The 27,273-nt window shown below is 41.0% G+C and overlaps 1 protein-coding gene and 1 non-coding gene across 4 annotated transcripts in view; both read right to left on the minus strand.

Moving 5' to 3' along the window:
* Positions 1-513: 513 nt before the first annotated feature.
* Qtrt2 (queuine tRNA-ribosyltransferase accessory subunit 2) overlaps positions 514-27,273 on the minus strand; it is a 28,217-nt gene continuing 1,457 nt past the window's right edge. The window contains exons 3-10 of one of the 3 annotated variants that reach the window (XM_055625189.1): positions 19,208-19,428; positions 18,460-18,515; positions 14,638-14,714; positions 13,131-13,343; positions 8,635-8,834; positions 5,078-5,229; positions 3,463-3,580; positions 514-2,354 (exon numbers count right to left, since the gene is read on the minus strand). In XM_055625189.1, coding sequence (XP_055481164.1) covers positions 2,123-2,354; positions 3,463-3,580; positions 5,078-5,229; positions 8,635-8,834; positions 13,131-13,343; positions 14,638-14,714; positions 18,460-18,515; positions 19,208-19,407 — 1,248 coding nt within the window. In that variant the 5' untranslated portion in view covers positions 19,408-19,428 and the 3' untranslated portion in view covers positions 514-2,122. Of the gene's footprint in view, positions 2,355-3,462; positions 3,581-5,077; positions 5,230-8,634; positions 8,835-13,130; positions 13,344-14,637; positions 14,835-18,459; positions 18,516-19,182; positions 19,429-27,273 lie in introns of those variants that run through there. The other 2 variants (XM_055625191.1, XM_055625190.1) reach the window with 2 other exon arrangements.
* On the minus strand, positions 25,654-25,786 carry LOC129689889 (small nucleolar RNA SNORA84). Its single transcript, XR_008722205.1, has one exon. It is a non-coding gene; the product is annotated as a small nucleolar RNA SNORA84 (small nucleolar RNA).

Here is a 27,273-nt window from a genome sequence, read left to right on the forward strand (position 1 = left end):
AAAATTGTCCTGTGCCACAGGAGTCAAGGCATATTTGTAAACACACACAGAGAGACTTTAAAAACTGCTGCCTGACAGCAGTGCCACTTGCCTTTTAATTCCAGCACTTGGGAGGCAGAGGCAGGTGGATCCCTGTGACTTTGAGGACAACCTGCTTTTCTGAATGAGTTCCAGGACAGTCAAGGCTACGCAGCGATACCCTGTCTTGAAAACAAAAACAACAAAAATACTGCTCCAGAGACTGTGAACGTATTACTATGCATTACCATGTCATTTTAGCCACTACCTATATAATGTATAGAGGCAGGTAATATATACTGAATAATATTCCCTTAAATGCAACATTTATATAGTAAACACAAATGATTAAATCTGAAGAGAGTTTTTTCCCACGAGAAATCTTTAGGACAGTCCCTGTACCATGGAAATTTAATACTTTAGTAGACTTATTACCACTTATAAAAAGGCAATATGCAATGAAGGTTTATTTTAATTAAAAATGTTTACTGAATATTGCCTTTACTACATTTACACATAAAAGGAAAGGATTTTTTCAAATGTGCTAATAAGAAAAAGATCCAAGGAACTGAACAATGTTTAACAGAATTTTCAGTGTTTTGGAGATAAATGAAACTCATAAATTTATATGGATTCTTGGATATTTACTAATATTCCCCTCAATAATGGGTTTGGTATTGACCAAGAATACTAACATATAAACAAGTACAAAACACATTCAACACAAAACAGAATCTGTCTCCATAAGCATCTCTTGGATTCACAGAGCAGTCATGCCCCAAAAAAGGAAAAACAAAGTTGGACTTCCATCACATAAAAATACAGTAACTATATAATTACTATATACAATGTTCAGTAATGCCACTATAAATTGAAAATCAATAAAATATGAGAAATGCATTTCTTATACCTACAAAAATTGATCTTTTAAGTTACATTATTTTTATAAAAACACATGTATACACATATATGTTTCGTGTACTCCTTAGAAAAACTGATATAGAAAAGACACATATAAAAAAAGCCCGGCCATGCCACCAAAAAAAGAAAAGAACTATAGAGAACCCACGAAGGACAACCAGCCTCAGGGTCTGCAGATGCCAATTCACTAACCACTTCAAAATCCACAGGACAAATTTATTGCTGCATTAAAAAAAAATAAATAAATAAAATTAAAAAGGTCAGGCCAATAGGGATTAATAATGAGAGTGATGAGTATGGCTGAGATTCTAAACATTTTACTCCCAGCAGAATCATTTGGTCTCACCCGCTTTTGCCTGTCACCATTTAATCCAGGATTTGCCTGAGCTTACAGCTGAGTGGGATGGAAACTGATCTTCTAATGTTGTGCCAGGATTCTAGCCACATAAACACCCAGCAAAGGAATCTCCCACAAGGGACAGAGCTAGTCATTATGCAGTTAGACAGTTTGTGAGCCTGGGGCAGATCATGCTGGACCTGCACGACCAGAAAAAGCAGCTAGGCAAAACCTGGTTCCTAACGGGCTAGAATGGTGGCTTAGAAGACAAGTCACAAATAGGCGAAGGAGCTAAATGAAGTCAAGTGATTACAAAAGCACTGTTTGAAGCCCATATTTCATGAAGAGATGGGGAAAGCTAAGTCAAGAGAGCCCTTCTGAGCACTGCCATGGAAGCACTAAAGACGAAAGCGTGCCCCAAAGCCCCTTGCAACATGAGGAGACACAAACTAAACCGTTGGTCAATGCTGCTAGACGACTTCTCCAGGCAATAGCTGCGCCTCCAACTATGACAAGCTACTCAGGCAGTCATCTCCACGCGGGCCTCATCCATCTCAATGGTTCCTAGTTCCTTATCATCCCTTCCAAAGTCTCTCTCAAATCTAATGTTTTTTTCGTCAACTAAATGCACCTCTACACTTTGGTAGAATAAGCCTAGAAAATTTAAAAGTCACAGTTCAAATCATTGTGATCAATCTGGTCCACAGAAACCTACAGAAGGCCTCCCCCGCACTCCTGTGAGCAGTTTGGGGCTGATGGTCTTCATCCCCACTGTAAACACTGACAGCTCAGATCTCTGCTGCTTTGCTGTTTCTGGACATGAGGCAGGTTTGTATTTTCCAGTTCTCAAGACATTTGTCTGAGGATGAGTTCTTTCAACTGTGCCAGTGTGCCACTTTTCAGTGCTTCTCGGATGGAGCAGAAAAACCGGAAGTAGTGTTCAAAGTTGTGTATCATGAGCAGGACACCAGCCAGGAGCTCATTGGTCACCAGCAGATGGTGGATATATGCGCGAGTGTGATTCTTACAGCAGTAACAGGAGCACCCTCTCACAAGCGGGTCAAAGTCTTCCTGGTACCTGAGGGAGGAAGTCAAAGAGAGTACAGGAAGTGAAGACTCTAAGAAATCTAGACCCCAAGCTACCCACTAGGTTACCAATGTAATGACAGCCTTGCCTGGCACCTGCTGGAGAGGTGCTCTGACAGACTGAGCCTCACAAGCCTGGGGCTGAGAACTCACAGTGGCCACTCATCCAGAAAGAGCATCATCATGGCACATGATGTTAGGTCTCCTCCACACACGAGCATCAGTGCCAGCAGCCACAGAACCACCTCTGTACAACTTACAAAGCTCACACACTGTCTTAGACAAGTTCTGCATCTTCCCTTGCAAATGACCATTTTCATTGTCATTTTACAAATATAGACTCCTACTGTATATTTAGAGTGAGGCCTCTGGTAGGAAACTTTGCCTGGGGCCTTGAGTCTAGGCTCCATCACTCAACTGGGCATGTTTCTCATGCATTAACGAAAGATACCAACAGCCTACATCACTGGATGTGAGGGTTACGTAATTAGCTACTACAGCAAAAGGATGTAACTCTGAGGGGCGCATACTAAAAATTATTTTTGTGTTAACTTTTATCACCTACTAAGGCATGTGATTTATGTAGCTCAGCTGGCCTGGAACTTGCTTTATAGATCAGGCTAGTCTGACTCGCAGATCCACCCTCCTCTGCCTAATCACTGGGATTAAAGGTATAACCCCCCATAACCCCCTCAGTTCATTCTTCATTGATAGCTGACTTATAGCCTGTATATAGTCAAAGGGACTTAAGCTCTTCTCAAGTACAAGTTCGACTTTGACTTGCAATCCTTACTTTCCTCTGTCATTATTAAAAGTAATATGAATAAAAAAACACCCAGCAATGGATTGGTCTCTTTCTGACAGCTTTTCTAAAGCAATAGTTATCTAGCTTAACGTCCTGACAAGACAAACTATCCAAAAGCATACGCAGAGAGGGAGAAAAAAGGGTTTCTGGAACCATATTCGAGAAGGCCTAAGTTATGTCCAACTATAAATATTTTACGAAGTCATAAACTGAAAAGGGAACAGTTACATAAACTTAAGACAGACTGAAATTAAAAAGTCAGAAATCAAAACCTAAACTTCAAATAATGTCTTACTTTTTCTCCTTCAGATTAATTTCAAATGATGTCATTTCTTGGTTGCACACAGTTGCTTCAATTTTCTTTATTTGATCCAAGCATTTTATTTCTTCTTGAATTCCATTTTGTTGCAATACTGAAGGAAACCCAATAAAAAGTCTTGAATTAAAATCAGATAAGGAGTGAACACTAGAAAAATTTTATTCTAGTTATAATTTCACAACCTTTAACCCTGTAACTTAGAATTATCTAAAAGGAAAACAAATAGAAGTACATTTCTGGTGGCCAACGACTATTATCTACACCATTAAGACAACTGAAGATATCTAACCAAGTCCAAGCTAATCACCGATCCAAGTATATAATACATAATCTTGTCATAAAAGAATGATTAAAAAAAAGTTATCACTGTGACTTATCACAATGGACACGTAGATGGACATGTAAATAAACTGGGCTTTGTGACAACCTATATTCTAGGTAGATTAATGTACAGCATGATTTTAATTTATGTTTTCTGTGCGGAGACTCTGGCGACAAAATCCACACCGTCCCCTTGAGCTCCTAGCTTAATGGAAGAACATTCCCTTAACCACAAGAGGAAGGCCAGCTACTCTACAGGAATCCAGCTCCCTTCAACAGAGGTAAATAGAGAAGAGGGATTTGGAAAAGGAATGACAGCCATCTGTGTGGATCCAAGACAGCCAGATGCCTCTGGATGCTTCTGGGTAATTTCAGTAAAATGACACGGGGCCAAAACACAGACTGCTATGGAACTGTCCACACGAATCGCGTGCTGAGAAGGAACACAACAAAGCTCTGGCATTTTGGAAAATCCTTGTCATTTAGGGGAAGAGTTGACAACTTCCTTTAAAGTCTTCACCAGGTAACGTTGCACAGACTTTATAGTACATACAGAGACACAGATAGGATTAAAGAGTTGAAAAGAAAGTGAGAGAAGACAAGGAAGCCCTTCTCTGCAAGCTGGAGGGGGGACTGTGCAGACATGCTTCAAGGGAGTTGGCCCATGGTCCGTGTCACAGGTCCTTTTCCACTCTCATGTGTGTGTCAGAATCTGAAATTGCTTGTCTTGACTTTGAAATAACTGAACAATAAAAGAAAATGGCAGCACTTCAAAGCAATATTAGCAGAAGAAAGTAGCTTTCATATCTCAGTATGTAAAAAACAACCCAGAAAAGCAAAAGGCGGCACAAGGATCCGATGACGATGAGTCTCCCTGTGAGTTAATTGCATGGTGCTTGCAAAAGGGAGACAAGAAATCTTTTGTGGATAAAAAAACAAATTAACTTTTACTAAGCTGTTCAAAGGTTTCCTTTCCTTAGATTTCCATCACAATTCACTCTGAATTTTCTTTCTTTCAGGCTATGAACAAGGAGGTCTTGTTTTATTCACCATAAAAATCACATTCTCATACTGATGACCTATATATATAGTATTAAGGGCCTTGCCCTAGGTGCCAACATCCCAGGGAACACAAAGAAGATATCAAGATCAACCTTTATGAAAGACTGGTGCTATGTGTACATATTTCTGTCTTGTGACTTAGGCCAAAAATTAACAGGAAATAGGAGAAAGAGAAAGATAAGGGTGAAGCAAACTTCAAAAGACCCACATGTCTCTTCAGGATTCAGCTGGCAATCAAAGGTGAAAGTCAGGGCACAGCCCCGCTCCGTCACTTGATATGGGAAAAAGCTCTCAAACAAGTCCACTCCTCTTTCAATACACTCGAGCACTTCATCTGGCCGGCTGACACCACAGATGAGCCTGCAGAAACAATAATGAGAACAGCAGCATGAGGCAATGGCCAGAATGAAACTAGAGAATGCTTCCAGATCAACGGGGCATTAAAAACAACCATATAAAAAAAAACAGTGACAGAGCTCAGGATGGCAGACATGGGCCTTAATGTGAGGCAGGGCTTGCAGCTTAAAGGAAAGGCACATGAGCATGGTGACCAGTTTCACTGGTGATTTAACTGCTGTGTTGCTTTGGGCAGTTTCTTCACATCCCTGTTCTAGTCCTCTTGTCAGAGCAAGAGCAATTGTAAAGATCTTCACAGAATCATCATGAGGAGCAGCTGAAAAGCAAACAGTATCATTTCTAACATTTGTCCTTCCCACCTTTCTGATCCACTTTCCTGGTCACAGGCTCAAGTTTAGCGCCCATCTAAACACTACACAGATGTTTGTTGTTTTGTTTTTTATTAATGTTAATTTTATTATTTTTTCACAATTTATTCATTATATATCCTGATTGAAGCCCCTCCTTCAACCCCCTCCCCCAGTCCCACCCTGCCTCCCCCCCTTCCCAACCCCTTCCCCTAGTCCACTGAAAGGGGGAATTCTCCACCATTGCCATCTGCCCATAGCTTATCAAGTCTCATCAGGAATGCCTGGATTCTCTTCCTCCGTGGCCTGGCAAGGCTGCATCAACAGGGGCGAGTGATCAGAAAGCAGTCAACCGAGTTCATGGTTGAGGTAGCCTCTTCTCCCCTCACTTGGAGATCCACATGGAGACTGAGCTGCCAATGGGCTACACATGAGCAGAGGGAGGTTCTAGGTCCTCTCCATGCGTGGTCCTCCATTGGTACATCAGTCTCTGTAGGACCACCCGGGCTCAGATCCTTTAGCTTTGTTGGTCTCTTTTTGGGGCTCCTGTCCTCTCTATGTCCCTCTATCCCCACTCCTCTCTTCTTCTGTAAGCCTCCCTGCACTCTGCCCAAAGTCTAGCCATAAATCTCAGCATCTGCTTCAATTTCCTGTTGGGTGGAGCCTTTCAGAGGGCCCTCTACCATAGACTCCCATCCTGTTTCCTTCCTATCTTCCACTGCTTCTGGTGTCTATTCTGTTTGCCATTCTCAATGAGACTTACACATCCTTCCTAGGGTCCTCCTTAGTATAGAGATGTTTTTAAAAGAATACAATTTGTTTTATTTCACCATCAAATATTCCCCATTTTTTAAACTGTATTTTGCAGATTCATTTAATAGTTCCTCTTGCTCTCAGAGTTTCAGCACTGACGCCAGGGTCTAAGAGTCTACTTGGCTTTCATTGTACTTTCTTTGTTAATGAAAGTCTGCACTGGGAAATGAAATGGTGTCTTCCAAGGCAAGGGTTAAGGCAGTCTGGGAGCATTAATAATTTTCAAGGAGGTTTTGCCATAAAACAAGACAGAGATGGACATGATGAGGACAAGCTAGCTGAAACTATTTCTTTTTTTAATGTTTGTTTTTGTACCCATAGCCCTTTTCATGAATTAGAGGAGAAAGGCTTTCAGACTTTCTGATTCCTTAAAGGAGTTTTTAGAAAGGACTTATGTAATATTAAACAAGCAGAACCCTTAAACGTATGCCAGCTTTCCTGACTACAGCCTCCTTCAATCCCTCTGAGGTTTTAGAACTCCACTCCAACTGAAGCAGGCATTTCTACACACTCAGAGAAAAACAATCCCAGCTTTCAAATTCAGAAAGAGACATCTGTGAACACTTAGTACAAGAAACTCCAGAAAATGACTAGAAAAGCTCATCTGAGCTGTTCATCTATAGCACAGTGAATGGGCACAGGAAAAGGATGATGTTAAAAGTTGGTGTGGGGGGGGTGCACGTGTGTGTGTGTGTGCATGTGTGTGTGTGTGTGTGTGCGCGTGCGTGCATGTGCTCATACTTACAAAGGCTGGTAGGATAGCTGTTAAGACTGCTCTAGGGGACCCTTACACCTTGTGTGCACAAGTGTTATTCTCTAAGCTATCTCTAAGATGCACGTACTTCACTGCATGTAATTATATCTGGCTTTCAAAAAGTAATACGATTACACATGCCCTGTCTAATAATAGTCCTTGAGAATAAAGTAGCATCTCAGAGTCAAGTTTCTCAATGTGTCACAGGTAAAAAGGCAAGAATATTCACATTAAGGATAAAAGACTGAAAAATCTTTTTTTGACATATAAAATTATATGTATTTTCCACAAACAATGTATTTTGGAATTTGTATACACTGTGAAATGGGGAAACGTAGCCAAATAACAAATGCATTATCTCACACAATTACCATTTTTCTGGTGACAACACTTAATTCCCATTCTGTTCAGTTTTCAACACAACATTATCATCGTGAACCACAGTCGCCAGGCAGCACAACAAATCTACTAAGCCTACTCCTGTGTTTTAACTATAATTATGCATTCTTTGACAAACATCTTGCCCACCCTCCTTGCTCCCACTCTTCTTAGCCTTCAAGGAGATGGACATTTGCACGTTCCACAAAGGTGAGGTCACACAGTAGCTCTTTCCGTACCTGTCTTATTCATTCAATACAATGACTTCTAGGGTTACCTATGGGTTTAGGTTTTGGCTTGTATATTTTTAATAAAAAAAGAAAATGTGGCTGGGGATATGGTTCAGTTGGTAAACTGCTTGCCTAGCATGCACAAAACTCTAGGCTCCATTCCCAAGCACTGTATAAACCAGGAGCAATGGCACATGCCTGTAATCCCAGCTCTCAGGAGGCAGAGGCTGAAGGATCCAGAGCAAGTTTGAAGCCAACCTGGAGTACACAAGACTCCACAGAAGTACAAATAAATACATTAAGAAAAAAAAAAGCTTAGATACTAGTATGATATCAGTTGCTGAAATCCAGAATTTCCAGATCCTCGCTTGTTACCACGCAGTATTCTGAGATACATGCAAACAAAAGAACCAACTCCACTAGCCACGTCAATTAAACAAACGACAAACAAAGCAACACCACTCACTACTAGCTAGAACTTGTCACAAAAGCAGTCTTCTTGAAGGTTCTTATCAACAGAGCATATCCTCATCCCACAGATTCCCACATGCCTTGCTTTACACTGGAGTGCTATGACTTCACACTTGTCTCCAGGTACCATGTTACCATGAATACAAAGCAGGGTTTGTATTTGGCTTAAGAATGACAAAACACTTGCCCTCAGTTATGAGGATCAAATAAACTAATTCCGTGCCAATTATCCCCTTCTACATTCTGAAACTAGGATAGCAGCCTCAATGCAAATTTCCCAGCTGGCCGAAAATAAGACAGGAAGGACATAATCAAGACATGGAAAAGACACCCTGTAGAAACCCTGCACAACACTGTCATCAGCACCTCTGGCCGCCTCCCCCAAGGCTGGCCTGCAGCCTGAGCCAGCACTGGCCTTGGCTTATCCTCTGGCAGCTCGGCAGTGACCGATGACAGCAAGTGTAGCCTGGTTGCTGTGACTGCTGGATTCCCTTGAAAGCCGTCCAGAAGGAAGCCCCCTACAGGTCGCTTGGCTGTCTCTCGGGCCGACCTCAACCTCTCTTCCATCACGTCTCCACCTTCAATCACTCCAATGATCACACTTTTCTGAAGGACCTGAGAGAAGAAAGAATTGAATGCTTTTAACCATTGCAAGAACCTGAGACTTTTGTTTGCGTGAACTTTGTGTGATTGTCCAATGGACAGAAAGAACTCATTGAAGGTGCTACAGATGAAATGTCTACGGCAGATGGTGAACCCAAAGAACCTTTATGGCTCTTAAGAATATATTGTAAAAACAACATGTTTTATGTCCACCCTTGAACTAAATGTACTCTGAGCAGGTACAAAAGAAAAATAAGAGTTTTAGTTTGAAGGACTCACCAGGCCTTCTTAAGGTAACCTCCGAATCTCTCAGCTACAGATAAGTTTAGGAACGTAGAGACAATCCAGCTAAAACAACTGGACTATACATTTTGAAAAAAATAAGGATTCTTCTTGCTCCTATCTTCAAAAAACCAAATGTGATGGATAAAACTAATATCTAAACATAAAAAAATATAGTTATGCAAGTATTAGAGACTGCATTGAACTTTTTATTGTCTGTGTATAAGGAAGGCCTTCCTGGACAAACTAAAGGCTAATGGAAATGGCTCAACCTGCATAACCAGGAAGACCTCAGACCCTCAAGGCTATAGTACACAGCATACCATAGCAAAGGTGAAGATCAGAAAAACACCCAGAAAGTTCTTGAAAAAAGGTCTCTCTACCCCCCAGAACTAGATAGAAATTATAAAAATGAAACTCAGAAAATAAATGCCATGCACACATAGAGCTACCCAGTCAGTAACTAGAAATGAAATGCAGGTGGGAAACAGTGAGAGCCTCCCCTCAGTAGCAAAACATGTAACAGAGACAACAGAGTGGGTCCAAGGTGTGGAGAAATAGCATTTCTATACGCAGACAACCAGAGCATAAATCAGTTCAGCTCTTGGGTGGTTTGAAAGAGCTGTCCCTTGTAAGTCTCAGGTATTTAAATACTTGGTTCACACTTGGTGACTGTTTGAGGATTGGGAAGCGTGGACTTGTTGGAAAAAGCGTCACTGTGAGTGAGTTTAAAGTTTCAAAAGCCCATACCATCCCCAGTGTGTTCTCACTGTCCTCTGTTTGCACACCAAGATATGAGCTCTCAGCTGTTCATGCCACCATGCCGTCATGGACTCTAACCCTCTCAAACAGTGAGCTCAATTAAATGCTTTCTTTCTTAAGGTGTCTTGGTCATGTTTTACCACAGCAACAGAGAAGTAACTAAAATGGGGGCAAGAAGGCAATGTTCATAAAAATGTTAATGCTTTTATCTTTGAGTCATAAAATTCTAACAATCTCTCTTATAAATATATTGATTCATTATGTATCAAGGTATATAGAATGTATCAAGATAAATGTATCACAATGTATATAGAATGTACGTATCAAGATGTATAGAATAATGAAAAACTTAATTGAGAGATTAAAGTAAAAACAGTACAGCTTTCTCAGCAGCTGTTTTTAAAAGAATAAAGGAGAAATAATAACCCATGCATTGATAGCGAACATTTAGGACACTGTTAGTAGAAAACATGCAAACTGCTGAACATATGATTACATTAATGTATTGCAGATATGCCTATCTATGTACTAAATATACACAAGAGACTGTAAAGATAAGCTGTTCAGGAGATAAACCAGAAGTGGCTCTGCGGGGAAGGAATCTGAAGTGCTGTGGGAGGGCTCTGTAACTTAAACAGAAGGTCATCCAGACTACTTGTTTACTGTAGAGTAATTTAGGGGTAATGATGGTTAAGGATCGGGATTAGACAGCTTTCCTAATCTTGGTGAAGGATGACAGGACCTGGACTAAGGTAGTGGTGTGATAAAGAGGAAAGACAGCATTTGACAACAGGTCAAGGGGTACAATCAACACAATTTGCCTGAGAATTGTACAATGAGTGCTGCTTACTGTTTTACAAGTTCGAGGAGATGGTGACCAAAGCAAGGACAGGAAACAAAACAGTGAAGGATGTGATGATTACTCTGTTCTGTGTATTCTAAAATTGAGTATCACTGGGGCACGTGAATGGCAACTTTTAACCATTAACCATACAAAGCAAGCTATTGATATAAGCGATATAAATCAGAGTGCCTAGACTGTGCCAGCAGATGTTAGGCAGGATGCCACCACTTCCCTCTCCTGCTTCCACAGCAGATATGGCTAACAGATAACACTTCCTGTAGCCCTGGCACAGTTCCAACCACCCCAGGTGAAACCACTTAGGATCCTCAACCAGAGCTGGGCAAGACTTTAATCCCAGCACTTGCGGGCAGAGGCAGGCAGATCTCCGAGTTAGAGGCCAGTCTAGTCTATAGAGCTTCAAGGGCAGACAGGGCTACACAGAGAAACCTTGTCTCAAAAACAAAACAACAAATAAAAATAACAACAACAACAACAAAAACCAACAACAGAACAAGATCCAGTAAGTAAGTGAAAGGAATCATAGAAAAAGATGTATACAGATGCACAAAGTCGATCTGCATAGGCCTGCTCCTTCACACGACTGTCATAGCCTTATGAAGGAAAGTCCTGCTCACGGCTGTAAGAAGTTTTGTTGTGTACTGTACTATGTAAAGTGAAACACTTAAGAAAGGAGGCACTATCAATAATATCAAGACAATACTATAAGCATTAGGGATAGAGACATAAGCCCCACATCTGACTAAAATGCACAGCAACAAATAAGGCTGACTGCAAGGACTCAGATAAGGGACTAGAGAGCTTATAGTCAAGAACACTTGGCTTTCTAATCATCTTTCTCAAATTCCTTTGTCCTGTTTCTCTCTAACAAATATTGCAAAACCTGGTTAATAAGCCAATACCAGATCCTTAGCAAAATCACCACACTGGACTCCTCTACAAATTAAGTTCTATTCAGGACAGCAGTGACGTTCTCCCTAATTAAGCTTACTAGCCAAATTAATTTTACTGCTAAAGTCCAAATTTGGCCCTACTGATTACCATTAATTTTTTTTTTCAAACAAAATCTCTCTAGATCACCTAAACTGGCCTTGAATTTATGATCCTTCTGCCTCAGTATCCATGTGCTGAGTGCTGGCATTATAGGAATGAGCCATCAAGTCTGACACTGTGCCTTTGCTTCCTTGCTTCATCTGCTTTCTACTAAGTATTGCATCCTTCAGTAGCATATTAACTCTGTTCTCAAGTGTTCCAATTTACTGACACAGCTTAATCTTCATCACCTCATCATAACACTTCCCTACTGCTATACGTCAGACATTCTGCTAAAGATATAATGACACACAAAAAATGAAGACCACAGCTTAGTAAAAGCAGATACATAAGAAAAATCAATACAGTACAGTATGGCTGGGGCTACAGCACAGCACATATAAATTAAAGAGTTATCGAAGGATGATTGGGACTTCTGGAAGTGTCACAGGCAGTTTCATAAACAGATGAGTGAATCAAATGAACTTTATGGAAGCAAGAGAGGGAATACGCCTGGAGATAAGAAAAGAAAAATATGTGGGTATAGGTGGCCCACAACGAAACAAATGCGTGCCTCAAGGAACTGCAAAACCACTCAAGGCCTGACTTCGGTCATAGGAGAAGGCAGTCCATGATGAGCAGGGGTATGCCAGGTACATGAGAGAGCTGAAGTGAAATCACTGAATTCTCCAGGAAAGCAGGTGGTGGGCTCACATCTGTGCTTTCCGGTGATCGATTAGAAAGCAGAATTGAAGACCTGTTAGATAAAAATGAGAATGGATGAAGGTAGCTAAAACTGCTCAGAGGTAACCACCTCCATGAGAGACTGGATACAACAGGAAGTGTGAGAAGGAAGGAGATTTGAGGCATGTTTTAAGCGGTAGAGTCAAGGATGAGTACAGACTGGACAGTAAAGGTGGATGATCCCTTAGGAAGCTTAGATTCCTGGGCACTGGAATCTGGTGAATGCCATACGCTGAGGTAAAGTATTGGGGAAGAGCAGGCTTGAGGAGGTAAGACCTCCAGAGCTTGAAGGACATTCTACAGCCACAACTTAGCTATAGCCCAGTAATTATACAGTCACAATTCTCCAGGGAAGTAAAAGGAAACTGATAGTATATACATTTTCCGAAGGATTCACAAGTACTTAAAACTAAGGGAAGGAAGGCAGCATGGGGACGACAGACAGGGCACAGTGAAAAGAGCCTAAGATGGAATCCTGGAGAAGAAAACTTCCTGGGGTTCAGAAAAGAGAAATAGGAACAAGTGAAGCAAACAAGCAAGAACAGAAGTAGGTGGTGAACAGCCAAGGTGCACCTTGAAGCAGAAGGGAGGTGAGCATCTCCACAGCAGCTAGCAGGCAGCCTCACCTCAGACTCTTCCTGTAGTCTCAAGCAGCTGTCCAGGAACAGAAGGGACCGGTCCACAGACTTCCTGGCCCTTTTTATGGAAGTTGCTTCTGCACAAGATGCCTCCCCATCCGAGAGGCACTGGAACCAGTCGGGCTGCAGGGCCTCCTGAATTGCCATGAACTTGGAAACAGTCATTTCCACTCGACCTCCAAAACCCCACACAGACACAGACTGCCGTGGAGCAAGAGATGAGGAATTAACAAGAGTAACATGAAAATTAAAAGTAAATAATACAACGGTGTGTGCTAATTCCTAACAAGTGGAGAGATCTGTCAATCCAATAACCTAAACATGTTGAATAAAAGAGATTCTCTATATTCCAGATTTTGGGACCTTATAACCCAGAAAATAACCTTCCGTGGTCATCCAGTTCAACTCCTAGAGTTATTCCACCTCTCTGTTGTATCACTCAGATCACCTCCATCCCAATTCAAGCCTATGGAAACTAGACAATCTTGAGTCCTTTTAAACTCCCACTACCATCTACATTTTAACTGAAATACCTCCCTTCTACTTCCTTGCCTGGCTAAATACTATGCATCCTTGAAGAAACTGAGTTGAAATATTACCTTCTTTAACATGCTCAGCTCAGATTCCCCGGACAGAGTTCACTGCTAAGTTCTTACAATGATTTGCATTTATATGAATAGTAAAACAGACTATTTTTAAAAGTTCAAATTAAAAATAAAAATCATAAGTCAGAAGAACAATTGAAAACAGTGTTCATCCTGGGCTGTGGTGATACACGCCTTTAATCCCAGCACTTGGGAGGCAGAGGTGTGAATGGATCTTTGTGAGTTCAAGGCCAGCCTGGTCTACAGAGTAAGTTCCAGGACAGCCAGGGCTACACTGAGAAACCCTGTGTCAGAAACAAACTAACGAACCAAACGGTATTCATAAGTGAAATTAACAGACACTGTGTGCAGGAAGTAACTGCTCTCGTAAGGCAGTGGTGCCCACTGAGCCCTGCCCATGCTGTCCTAAGGGATTGTGCCGACAGAGCTGCCACTCAGGTTAAACTCAGTGGGTCTACCAATACCATTCGCTACAGCCTCTGGCTAGAGATTCAGTCTCTTTGAAAACTCTGATCTACCAGCAGCAGAACTGACTGAAGCTCCATGATACATAGGTCCAGGCACTCTCCCACTCCTCCCAGTGCCAACACTACACACAAAGTGTTGTATCCAAAGACTACTTACTCTCCTCCCAGGATTTCCTATTTGGCAGGTACCTGACTTTCCTCCACCCTCTAAACTGTTCCAACAACATAAAAATGCTGAGGGTCTATTCCCAAACTTCATTCAAGCAGCCCTCCTCAATCGTGAATCACTACATTCTGTTAAAATCAACTTAACAAGAGGGCATCAAGGAATCAACCCAGCCGCAGGGACGTGCATTTGAGGGCCACCATAACTGGACTTCCCAGGACAAGACTGCAGTCTTGAGGGTCCTCCTGAGAACACACCTTATTTGTTACATAACCAGCTGGGCCGGGGCTGACTGGATCGTGCAGGGAACAATAGAAGAGTGATTCTGGCATGCCTGTATAGACACAAAAAGAACTGTTCCAAGTGCTATGGGAAAAGCTTCCCAGCTTGTGCTGGTAGATAAAGCAATTCTTATCTCGGCAAACGGTTTGCTGATCTTGGATTTATAGAGGGCCTGTGAAAAAGAAGAGAATGATTTGAGACCTTCCAACCTAAAGGAATTAAGTCTAAAGGCTCATGTTGTGCTGCCATGACACAAACCTAGACGTATCTGAGAAGAGGAAATTCAATGGGAAATTGCTTCCATGAGATTGGCCCATAGACAAATCTGTGTGGCGTTTTCTTGATTAATGATTGATATTGGTGGGCCCAGCTCACCATGGCAGTGCCATTCCTGGGCAGGTGGTCGTGGGTTCTATACAAAAGCAGTCTGAGCTGGTCATGAGGTGCAAGTAAGTAAGCAGCATTCCTCTGTGGCCTCTGCTTCACTTTTTGTCAGGATATGTGACCCTTTAAATAAGTACTTTCCAGCCCGAGTTGGTTTGGTCATAGTGTCTTTATTACAGTAGAAATCCTAAGTAAGACAGAAATTGGTATCAGAATCAGGGAAGACTGTTGTGACAGACACGACCATGTTGTTTGGGAAAGCATCATGAAAACTTTGGAACTTTGGGCTGGAAAGCTTGGAGCTTAATGAACTGTTGTGAGACCTTGGAAGATAAGGCTGGGACAGATGTAGACAGTGGAGGTCTGGCTTAGAAGTTCCAGGGTCCCTCAAAGCCACTATCAGGGCCGTTCTTCTAACATTTTGAATTGAGAACCTGTGGTTCTCGTCAGCTGAATCTCTAGAGTAAGTCGTGATTAATAAGACACCAAACCCACTAAAGCAGTGGTTCTAAACTTGTGGGTAGCGAGCCCTTTGGGGGGAGGGGTCAAAGGACCCTTGCACTTATTAGATATTTACATTGTGATTCATAACAGTAGCAAAATTACAGTTATGAAGTAGCAATGAAATAATTTTATGGTGGGGGGTCACCACACAGCACGAAGAACTGTATTAAAAGGCTGCAGCATTAGGAAGGTTGAGAACCACCGCACTAAAATGAAACCTCTGCTTTTCTGGGACTATCTATGCTGGATAGCAGGAACTGAAAACTCAGCAGTAAGACAAGATAACAATGAAGTGGGCATATTTCCTCAGGGTCAGCACACAGAAGCAGTGATCTAGAGAGGGCCAAGGCTGGTTCATGCTGGCAGCTGAACTTTGTAAGAATCTCCCACATGGTACTGGTTTTGAAGGCATAAAGAGGTCATGAAAAGCAGCTGAAGCTTGTCACTATGAGGGATCACAAGGAGAGGCCACTGGTGAAGGTACAGCCTCATCTGTAGCAGAAAGCCCAGGACTGAAGGAGTCATAGAGAGAAGCTGGGGCCTGGTACCATGTGACAGAGTTGGAGTGCCTGAAGAGAGGCCAGCCAGGCCACTGGTAAAGGTGTAGCTTATGGAGAATCCAGCATACTGGAGATGCCAGGGCCAAGAGATAGCCACCAAGGACAGCAGCAACTCTTCAATAGAGCTGGTCTGCACCTACTAGGTAAGCTGGATTACAGAGCTGGAGAAGTGCCGCTGCCAAATCCCAGATGTCAAGCGCTGAGCTTTTCACACTCTGAAATTCTGGTCTTGCTTTGATCTGATTGGTTGTGCCCTGGTTCTTCCTTATTGGAGTAAGGAAGTATGTAATTCATTTCTTATAAACTAAGCCCATAGTTCAGAGACTTTGGACTTTTAAGGCGACACTGAATTTTTAAAGAGAACTTAGATTTTTAAAGTGTTGAAAAAAATTTTAAACTGTGGGACTTTAAAATTATGTTTAATGATACATTTCAGTGACATACTGATCACTTTGAATTTGATTTGAAGGCTTTTAATACCTAAGTTTTGTTTTGTTTTAGGTTTGGTTGGTTTTGGTTTTCTTGAGTCTCAAATTCACTCTGTAGCCCAGACTGGTCTTGAACTCTAAAGCTCCCACCTCTTCCTCACCACTGTGGCTCAGAAATTACTATCAAGTATGCTCACTCTAGGAGATATCCAAAAAGCACTACCTACTAGAGAGACAGAAGATGGAGTCAAAAACTGATTTTGTTAACAATAATCACAGGTCCCTAGGGTTACAGGAAAGTTGTAGGATACTGTGAATGGATCTAATTTGAGTCTCACTTTCGGTATGTTTAATGGACCCAAGATGACTAGATTTGTGGATGCTTAAGTCAAAAGGAAAATTATTTAAAAACAAAAAAAACAAAAACAAAAACAAAAAAAACCTCTTTTAAGATGATTAGTAAGCCAAGGGCTGGAGAGATGGCTCAACAGCTAAGAGCCCTTGTTGCTCTTTGCAGAGTATCTGGGTTCCATACCAGCTTGGTGGCTCACAGCCATCTGTAGTTCAGGTTCCAGGAGGGGGGTCTAACACTCCCTTCTGACAGGTGTGCACATGGTAAACATACAGACAGACAGACAAAACATTCAGACACATAAAAAAAAATTGAAAACAATTAGATAATCATATATATACTTAAATTTCATATGGAACCCCACATTTTCCACAATTCACTTTTTCAAAAGAGGGCAAAACAAATTTAAAACATTTTAAACTTCTGAAGTGTTCTACTTTATTTGCTAAGTTTCAGTTATTACAATTATCTCTACAGAGTGCACACTGGCCATGAGCACTTAGTGAAAAGCTTGTAGACTTTAAAGCTAGTGATTAAAATTGTTCTCAATTTATGGAGACTGTTTATGTAGTCTCCTCTTCTGAACCTGTCAGGCAGCATGCAGCTTCCTTCTAAAAAGGAAGAACAGATGACCAAGGACACAGCAGCCATTTATTTACCTAAGCAGGCCTACATATTGGGGGAAATCAAGGAGAGTGTGGTCCACAGAAGACCTGGTTTTGTAGCTGCTACCACTAAGGTTTTCCTCCGACTAAATGGGCACATGTTTTTGTGCATAATCCTGCTTCCAGAACAAAAGACAACAGTGACATCAGAACACAACTGCATATGAACTCTTCACCCTCTTCTTTATGAATGAGGCTCATGCATGAGGAGACAGCTCTGCAGAGTCCTATGGCTTCCGCTCTGGTTATTAAATCAGTGTGGAGTGTTGGCCCTACTACACCTGTTTACCATCACCGCTGCTTTCACCCTCACCTGCCTGACACCTGTTCTCCCCTAATCCAGCCACGATAACCACTCATCATCCTTTTCCTCAATAATTCTTTCTTTAGTCTGACCACCTTTCACAGGATATATTGCCCCTGTGGTCTGTCATGATAATATGTATATTCTGTCATGATATATGTATGTAACCTTGACCCTGAAAAGCACCTAGAATCATGTGCTTCCCAATGAACCTTCAATCTTCAATGTTTCATTTAGATGCCCCAAAGATTATTAGAAGAGGAGGAGGAGGAAAAGAGGAGGAGGAGGAGGAAGCAGAAGCAGCAGCAGGAGCAGCAGCAGCAGCGGCAGTGGTGGTCGCCACCAGCCGGTGGTGGCACATGCCTTTAATATTAATCCCAGCAGTCAGGAGGCAGAGGGAGGTGGATTTCTGTGAGTTTGAGGCTAGCCTAGTCTGCAGAACGAGTTCCAGGACAGCCAGGATTACACAGAGAAACCCTGTCTCTAAAAGCAAAAAAAAAAAAGGAAAACCAGAAAGAAATGAGAGAATTCAGCAGGGCCTCCAAACTCCAAATTAACACACCACAAATCACACACACATGTAATCTAAATAGTCTTTACCTATAAAGCTTCCAACTCCTTTCTTATACTCTGCCAAGGCTTCATGATGCTCTGCTCTGTAAGAAAACCAGGAAATTGCACAACACAGCAAGGAATGGTTCTCTAGCTACTCTGACAACACCCCAAACCCTCTTCTCCAAATTAGCCACATTATGGTGAAGGCCATCCTCAACAGCAAAGCACACCACTATTCAAGCTGTCCAGGCAGCAGGGCTGGGCTCATTAGTTAAAATGAAGGTACACAACTTGCCAGCGGTATATGAGAATAAAAACCAATGCAAAAACAACTGCTTCAGAGCACTGGGATTTTCTTCCCTTTTTTCCACCCCTTTAAAAATCACTACTAACACAATAACTCAGTTACTTGATAATACAACAAAATCTTGAATTAAATATCAAGTTAATTTGTGCTTAACAAAATTATTTGACTCTATTCATCTTGTTTGCATAAAGCTGTACCAGTAACTATGGGTGCAGAGGGCAGAAGGACCTCTGAACTTCATGTGGTACTCTTACATGCAGGGCGCAACAGAATGGGCCTGAAAGTTGGAAGAAAAAGTAAAGCACTGGTAACATACAGGTCTGGCCTGTGGCTCCAGGTGAGGACCAACTGTTATATAATATCTAATACTTCTCTTCTGGTTTCGTTTTAAAACTCTACTAATTTATGCATGAGAAAAAAAGAAAAGAAACTTTCCTCTGCTGCATCTAAGGGCTGGATACCTGAAAGATTAGGGTCAGCACTCACAGGGATGACAGTGTGAGCTGGGCCATGGCTGGGACCCCGTGGATATTATGCAGTGTTTGATGAGTCAGGTGTGGGGCAGAGCCAGTCCTGGTGTATAGGAGACAGCCTGGAATGTCCACTGTGCAGTCCCCGGCTTTGCCCAGGTTTTGAATTTTTCCTAGACGACAGCCATTAACGACTTTGATGAGACTCAGCTTCATCGTTAGGGATTCTTCTAGGTTCTAAGAAGAAAACAGCATTAAATTTAGAAGGCAAGTCATGACATCTAAAGGCAAAGAAAGCAATGTACACCAAGATGAATAGCTGCTTGTCTATTACCTCAGTTCATACTTGTCTTCGGTATTAGGACTGGGACAGGGGGAAAAAACAGAGACCAAGATTCCTTCCCCAAAGTTCCAGAGCAAAATGCTAACACCAATCGCTTTGAAATGTCTGTGTGTGTGTTTGCACATGCACACACGTACATGCTTTTGTGAAGCTGACGAAAACAAAGCAAATGAAAGAACTGAAATTAGAAGGTTTCACTGTGAAAGAATGGCACATGAGGTCACTCAGGTTTGAAAACATGCAGAGGGAATGTCATGCCACTTAGAGCACACGCTGCTAATTTAAACGCATTTCTTTCTCCAACTTGAGAGAACACTAAGCAATATTGTTTTGTTTTTCTAATAGTGTTGTTCAATTCTTTTAAAAAAAAATCCAAAACGCTACAATGGATATATACAAAGACTACACAGCATAACATAAAAGATTATCTGCAAAGTGGGTTTATATTCTAATTTATTCACATAGAGATGAGAAACTACAGGAGCATATAAATGATCTTTGGGTAATTTCATAATGGGAACAATAATTTTTTTAAAAGAAAAAATACAGCAGATATTCTAACTTCTATAAATACACCAGGAGTGTTGGGGGGGGGGGAACACCAGAAAACATTATTTGTAGAATGTTGTTAAATAATTAGTACTTAGTGTGAAAAATTCTGAGCTTTTAAAATGCACTACAGAGTTTGATAAACAGTGTGGCTGATCATTTATAAAATGTCAACAGAGGGTTAGTGAGACGGCTCAATGGGTAAATGTGCTGCCAAGTTTGCCAGCTTGAGTCTGATCCCCTCACAAAGGCGGAAGAACAGACCTGACTCTGCCAAGTTGTCCTTCAGCCTCCACATATATGTGCTATGGTCCTTATACATACACACATCATACAAATACACTTTTTAAAGTTCAAGTGTCACTGGACATACCAACATTTTATAAACACTGCTATTACACGACTATATCAAGGATCCTGGGGAATTCTTGACAACAGGACCAGGCCACAGTTTTGTATGCATGTGTCTGTACGAGTGCTCACTCTCATAAATGCATGATGGTGGAGGCCAGCAAGTCGCTTGGCTCCCCAGGATCCAGCTGTCTCAGCATCCTAGTGGTGCGTGACAGGCGCATAACAGCCACGCCAGGCATTTATATGGGTGCTGGGGACCCAAACTCAGGTTCTCACACTTGCCCAGCCAGCACTTTACAGACTGAATCATCCCCACAGCACGCCCCCAAGTTTAATTAGTAAACGATTTATTACAGTTATGTGATAAACTGTAACTGCAAAGCCAATCTTCTGAAGCTTTACTTTCAAAGTTAATCATTGTTTAAGACAAAATCAACAGAGTTGGACAGATACCTCAATAGGTAAAAGGACCTGAGTTGAATCACCAGAATCCACATTTTTAAGAAGGTAGGCCATTGGGTGGGGTACATGCCTGTAACCCTAGGTCTGAGGAGTTGGAGACGAATGGATCCCTGGGGGCTAGGTGGCTGGGCAGCCTGGCCTAATCTGCTGGCCCCAATCAACGAAAACCCTTTCTCAAAAAAAGGTGGTCCAGGCCTAAAGAATGACATTAGATGTTGTTCCCTGACCTCCATTAGCATGCACAGAGACGTGCACCACCCTCCACATACACAAAAAGATGAGCAAATAAACAATCATTCACACTACGTAAAAACAGAATTTGGAACCACAGAAAGTATATTTAAATAAGACAGTTATTACAGTCATAAGAATATTAACCATCAGAATAATTACCTTCTATAAATTTATATAAATAATAAATTATAAAACCAAGAACAACGTTTGTGAAAAAGTCATTTTCCTTTAACTATAACATCATTTCAGGTTGACACAAATGAAGAAATACAACTACTGCTATTAGGGTTTGGAAAGATAGCTCATGGGCCAAGCGCTTGCCATAATCATGAAGACCTGAGTTCACTCACCAGGACCCATGTAAAAGCCAGGCATGTCAGCAAGCATCTGTAACCCAACATGGGTATGGAAGTGGGGGGGGGATAGGGTGGACAAGGGGGTCTGTTAGACACTTGGAGCTCACTGGTCTGCCAGCCAAATAGACAAATAGGAGTCCCATATTCACTGAAAGAGCCTACTTAAAAACTAAGCCTGGGAAAACATAGACAAGGAGGGAGGGGTAGACCTGGAAGGGGGAGGGCTGTGAATCTGATCAAGATATGTTGTATGAAATTCTCAAAGACTTAAAGTATTACTTTAAAAGGGAAGGGTATAAATACTTTCTAAGTTTTCTAAACTCAATCTCAAATTTATTCTCAGTTGTTTCAACTCCATTTAGTTTCTCCTATTATCAGTAAACATTTGCATTAGTCATCTCAAAAAATTAATGCTATTACAAATAACTGGGAGGGGTGCGGTGGCACACACCTAGCAGAGGTAGGCCGATCTCTGTGAGTTCAAGGTCAGCCTGGTCTACAAGTCCAGGACAGCCAGGGCTACACAGAGAAACCCTGCCTTGAAAAACCAAACAAATAAAATAAAATAAACAATAACAGTTAAGGAGAAACAGTTTTAACAGTAAATAGTATAAAAGCTACTTTCTAAAAAGCAAAAACTTTGTTGATAGTTATTTAAACTATTGGAGAATGAAAATTTGTTCTGCAACATTATAAAAACATAATTACAGGCTAAGAGTATAACCTCGAAAAATTTACACCAGAATCATATTCATATATTAATCGGCTAGAACTTATTTTATAAACTATTGTAAACCAGCAGCACTTTGAAGCCATGCTATAGCAAAGTTAAGAGCAGTAAACATCTGAGGAAAGAAAAATATGGAGCTACTTCAGAAGGCTCTAGAAACCAGAATTTGCTGTTCTTCCCCGTCAGAAAATGTCTTGAGTTGTTTAAGGTATGTAAAGAGCTTAAATGTACACATGAATTGTGTTTCTAAATTAAATTCAGAAAGGTAATAAGAGCCTTCACAGAGGAGTATCAGAATACGTAAAAAGTAAAGCTTAAGAATGGACAGAGAAAACATAAAAGTGTCACAGGTTTTTTTACTCAGATGTAGAAATTACAGAAATTAAAGGAGGCCATTTTGCACAAATATATGGAATAAAATGACAGAGCTATACATAGCACCACTGCAAAAATGGCTGGAAATTGTGTTCTAACCCAAAGCCAAAATGCAAAGCAAAACTTAATCTAATGTAAAACTTAGAATTTTTTTTAATGAAACTCAAGTCAACAACTCCAAGAGCGATTTTTAAAATTGGAGACTAAATAACAAAATCAGATTAAGAAAATGGGTCAGAAGAAAGAAGGGGAGTTAGTCTGATGAGGAAAGGATAGGAGTTCCACAAGGACCAAATATATCTGGGCACAGGGTCTTTTCTGAGACTGACATGCAACCAAGGACCATGTATGAATGTAACCTAGAACCTCTACTCTGATGTAGCCTGTGGTAGCTCAGTAACCAATTGGTTTCCCATAGTGAGGGGAATAAGGACTATTTCTAACAGGAACTCAATGACTGGCTCTTTGGCCTCCCCACCCCCCAAGGGAGGAGCAGTCCTGTTAGGCCACAGAGGAGAGCTTTGCAGCCAGTCCTGAAGATACCTGATAAAACAGGATCAGATGAATGGGGAGGAGGTCCCCCCTATTAGTGGACTTGGCAAGGGGCACGGTGGAGATGAGGGAGGTAGGGAGGGACTGGGAGGGAATGAGGGATCGGGACACGGCTGGGATACAGAGTTAATAAAATGTAACTGATAAGAAAAAAATAAAATTAAAAAAAAATTTAAAAAGAAAAAAAAAGGGAGAAAAGAAAATGGGTCAGTAAGTACCTGAATACCCTACAGAAGACCCATTCAGGAAGCTTAATAAAAACCAGGGGCAAAGAGAATTAGCTTAAGTAACAATTATATTCATAAAGGCAACTGTCACAAGTCCTCTCAATATAAAGAAACTCATTCTCCAAGCACTGTTCAAAAACTGACCTGGCACCATACAAAAAAAAAATGTAGAAGCATTTAAACCTGGAAGCCCAGACTCTTGGCTTCTAAGACTCACTCTTCCCTTGGGGAAGGTCCTGGTCATTCTCCCCTGAGGGAAGAACAGAGATGGCCTAAGGTCTCTCATGTAACAGGAGAGCCTGGGGCATAACTGGCTCAATCCTGACTGCATCCTCCCTGTTACCCTTCTCCATCTACCTGTGACTGAAAACACAGCTTCTTCTACTCTTAACCAGAGCCACGTTGCTGGGAAGCTCTTGGTGACAATGGAGTACAGCTGCTTACACATTTTCTAGTCACAACCCTCTTCTGCCAAAGAAATTGTCATTAAACCTATGTAACATAAAATAAACATAAAAATTACTAACAAATCAAAGAAAATTTAAGACACATCTCTGGTACACACATGATTTTACTTTTTATTAAATATGAAGGGACTGAGGAGCTAGCTCGATGGTTAAGCACTTGTGTTGAGTGGGAGGACAGGAGTTTGGATCCCCAGAACCCATGTGAATGCCAGGTGGGCATGACAGCCTGCCTGTAATCCCGGCCTCAGGAGGCAGAGAGTGGGCACCCTCTAAGCTAGCTGGCTGAAGAAACCAGCGATACTGGTAAGCTCTAGGTTTCTGACATCAGCCTCAGGCCTCCACAGGCATGTGCACACACAAATGCAAAGTGATTAAAGCAAATTTGCATACTAATAAAAAGAATGTGCTTGTTCATTTTTACATGAAGAATTAAACATTGGCTTAATACTTGAAATTAAGGAAATATACCTTGAATATTTTTCAGAGTTAATTAATATTTTGATTTTATAATCGTCAATGCTTTGTACGGGCAGAAAGCTTTGTATGTGGAGTAAAACACGACAATTCACAAGACACGACAGTACTGAATCTGAGCTAGTGTTTGGGACAGTGTTTGTTGGAATCATGTGGTATGAGGGCAGACAAAGTATAGCTACTCATTCAAAACCAAGGCTGCAGTGAAGTTCCACAATGCTACACAGGATGAGTGCTGCCAGACACACTTTGGGTTATTTGTTTTTAATTCATAAACGGCTGCTAAATACTTAGAACCCTTCTACTGTTGCCAAATTTTTAAATGGTTCCCCACCTGCATTTGGGAAAACCCTTATGGATCAGATATTCAGTTACAAATGCTAGCCCTTTGAAGACATTAGCCCCCAGTTCTTAAATGCAGAGCTTGGCTTCTGTGTGATACAGTTCTTTAGTTGGGTTGGTTAATTCCCAGAATTTTAAAGGTCAAATTCAAACCCTCCGCTTAGAAAACTGAATCCTTCGTGAGCTGGAGAGAGGTGCTTGACTTATACAGTCTTGATGCTGTATACCTACATTCTGCTGTTTAGGGCTTCTTGAGTTTCACCAAACTATGGTAATTTCAAATTATCGAAGGGCAAGCTTATAAAAAATGGAAAATGGTTTCAAAGAGGGACCTGCGTATTGTCAGTAATTCTATTCTGTGAAGATACAGTGAATACTGAGAAATCTAAGGACAAACCAGTTGTGATGGTGAATGCCAGGCAGTCCCAGGCAGGCAGTCCCAGGCGCAGCCTAGTTGCAGGAGGATATTGACTTCATGGCTAACCTGGGTTCCATAGTAAAAGCCTGTCTCAAGAAATAAAAAAGAAAAATGGACAGTACTAGAAAATACATTTAAAATGTATTCACTACACTAATTTATGTGTGTGTGTACACAAGTACATCCAAATGTATGATAAGTTCAGTGTGGAGATTAGAGGACAGTTTTTAGGACTCAGTTCTTCCTTCTACAATGGAAGGCCACAAGAATCAAAATCAGGTCACAAGGTGTTTGTGGCAAGTGCCTTTACCCACTGAGCCATCTTACTGGCTCTGGAAAATGCATCTTAGCTGGAAATCAACACTCAAAAAACAAAACATTTTTTTTCCCAGAACTAGAAGAATTAATACTTCCTTTTCTCAATCATTATTCGATGTTAGATATGTTTTTCTAACTGTAACTTTTTTATGTACAAGTCTTTATTATGATTAATGTATGCAATACAGACATAAATGTACACTCATGTACATAGTTGGGTTTGCTGATGTTATTGCTTTGGGGTTTTTTCTTTTGTTTTAATAATGTGCCAATGACCGGGCTATGGCAGCTGCTGAGAAAAAACAGCTCCCATGCATAAATCAAAGGATTTCTCTGGCCCATTGTATCCACTAGAAAGCTGTACTTACACAACAGCCTCCAGCAACCACAGGGCATAGTTTCTAAGAGATAACTTGGGAGTGACATAATCACTAACTGAAGCAAACTTCAAGATGCTGACAAACGTCTCCACAACATCAAATGGAGATGTTTTATTTGTTTCTATCACCATGTCCCTCCCACCATCTTTCACTTATTGTAAGTCTCTTATATTGCTGGTTTTGTCTTCTCCATTTCATTTCCATAGAAGAAGTATGTAGGGGCCTTAAGGAAGAACCCTTAGGGTGTAAGGAAAACTGACCAGGAATGAGCAAATCTGTGTTTCTGACAACACCCTGCCCTAACACCACTAATACCATTCTGCCCTCATCTGCCAGGAGAGAAAGAATTTTTAAATGTTTCTTGAATGCATTGTCTTCTTGGAAAGATGTCCAAATTTGGTAACTGAATGCAGCAAGCTTAGATGACATTTGGGGGGCAAAGAAAAACTACAAATATGCAAATATTAAACATCCATATCTCCCCCATACAGAGCCAACAATTATATACATACATAAACAAACTATGAAGGACTTCTGAACAATATGATGCTTCACCAAGCTGACTCAGAAATGATGGATGCTACAAAAGTCTAAATTAAAATTCTTACCCTATTAGGTGGAGGGAGAGAGATAAACTAACAATATTAAACTTTACTAGGTACACATGTTAAGAGTTTGGAAATATCCATCAAGAAAATGAATGACAGAATACACATTATCCAAACCTTTCAGAAAGGAATAGAGAAGTTTAAAGAACATTTAAATTATCCAATAAAAGTTAAAAAACAAAAAAAAAAAAAGCACATCAAAAATTGAAAGTACAGGGTTAGAGAATTGACTCAGGGGTTAAAACTCTTGCTTTTTGTGCAGAGGAACCAGGAGTGGCCCCTAACACCCACATAGCAGTTTACAAAAGTCTGTAATTCTGTCTCCAGAAGATCGAGTTTCCTATTTTCATTTGAGGGTACCATGCACATTTGTGGTGGGGATATATATATATATATATATATCATACATGTATATACATACATACACACGCAGGCAAAAATACTCACGCAGAAAGTAAAAATAAATCTTAGAAAAAAGAAAGAAAAAAAAGGAAAAGAAAAAAATACATACATCCAGCAGAGAGTGTTGGCACATCTTTAATCCCGGTACCCGGGAGGCAGAGAGGCAGGCAAATCTCTAAGTTTGAGGCCACCTGACTACAGAGTGTGTTCCAGGCCAGATAGGGATACAGAATGAGACCCTGACTCAAAAACAAATGCAGATGATGACCAAGTAAGTATAAATGTTGTTAATCACACTAAGGGTGGACTAATCTCATCCACTGATAGGCCCAACAAGCATAGTAGCTACATTCATTGAGTATTTACTGTGCTTTATACATTAACCCAACATACAATATAACCAGACACAACATAGACCCTATTTTCACCTGTTGTTTATAAATTAGTCAAGTGAAGCTAATAAGGTCACTGTGCTTGTTTGAATAAGAGTG

The sequence above is a fragment of the Psammomys obesus genome, unplaced genomic scaffold, assembly GCF_907164565.1.
Source record: "Psammomys obesus unplaced genomic scaffold, mPsaObe1.curated_primary_1811, whole genome shotgun sequence".
NCBI lineage: Eukaryota > Metazoa > Chordata > Mammalia > Rodentia > Muridae > Psammomys > Psammomys obesus.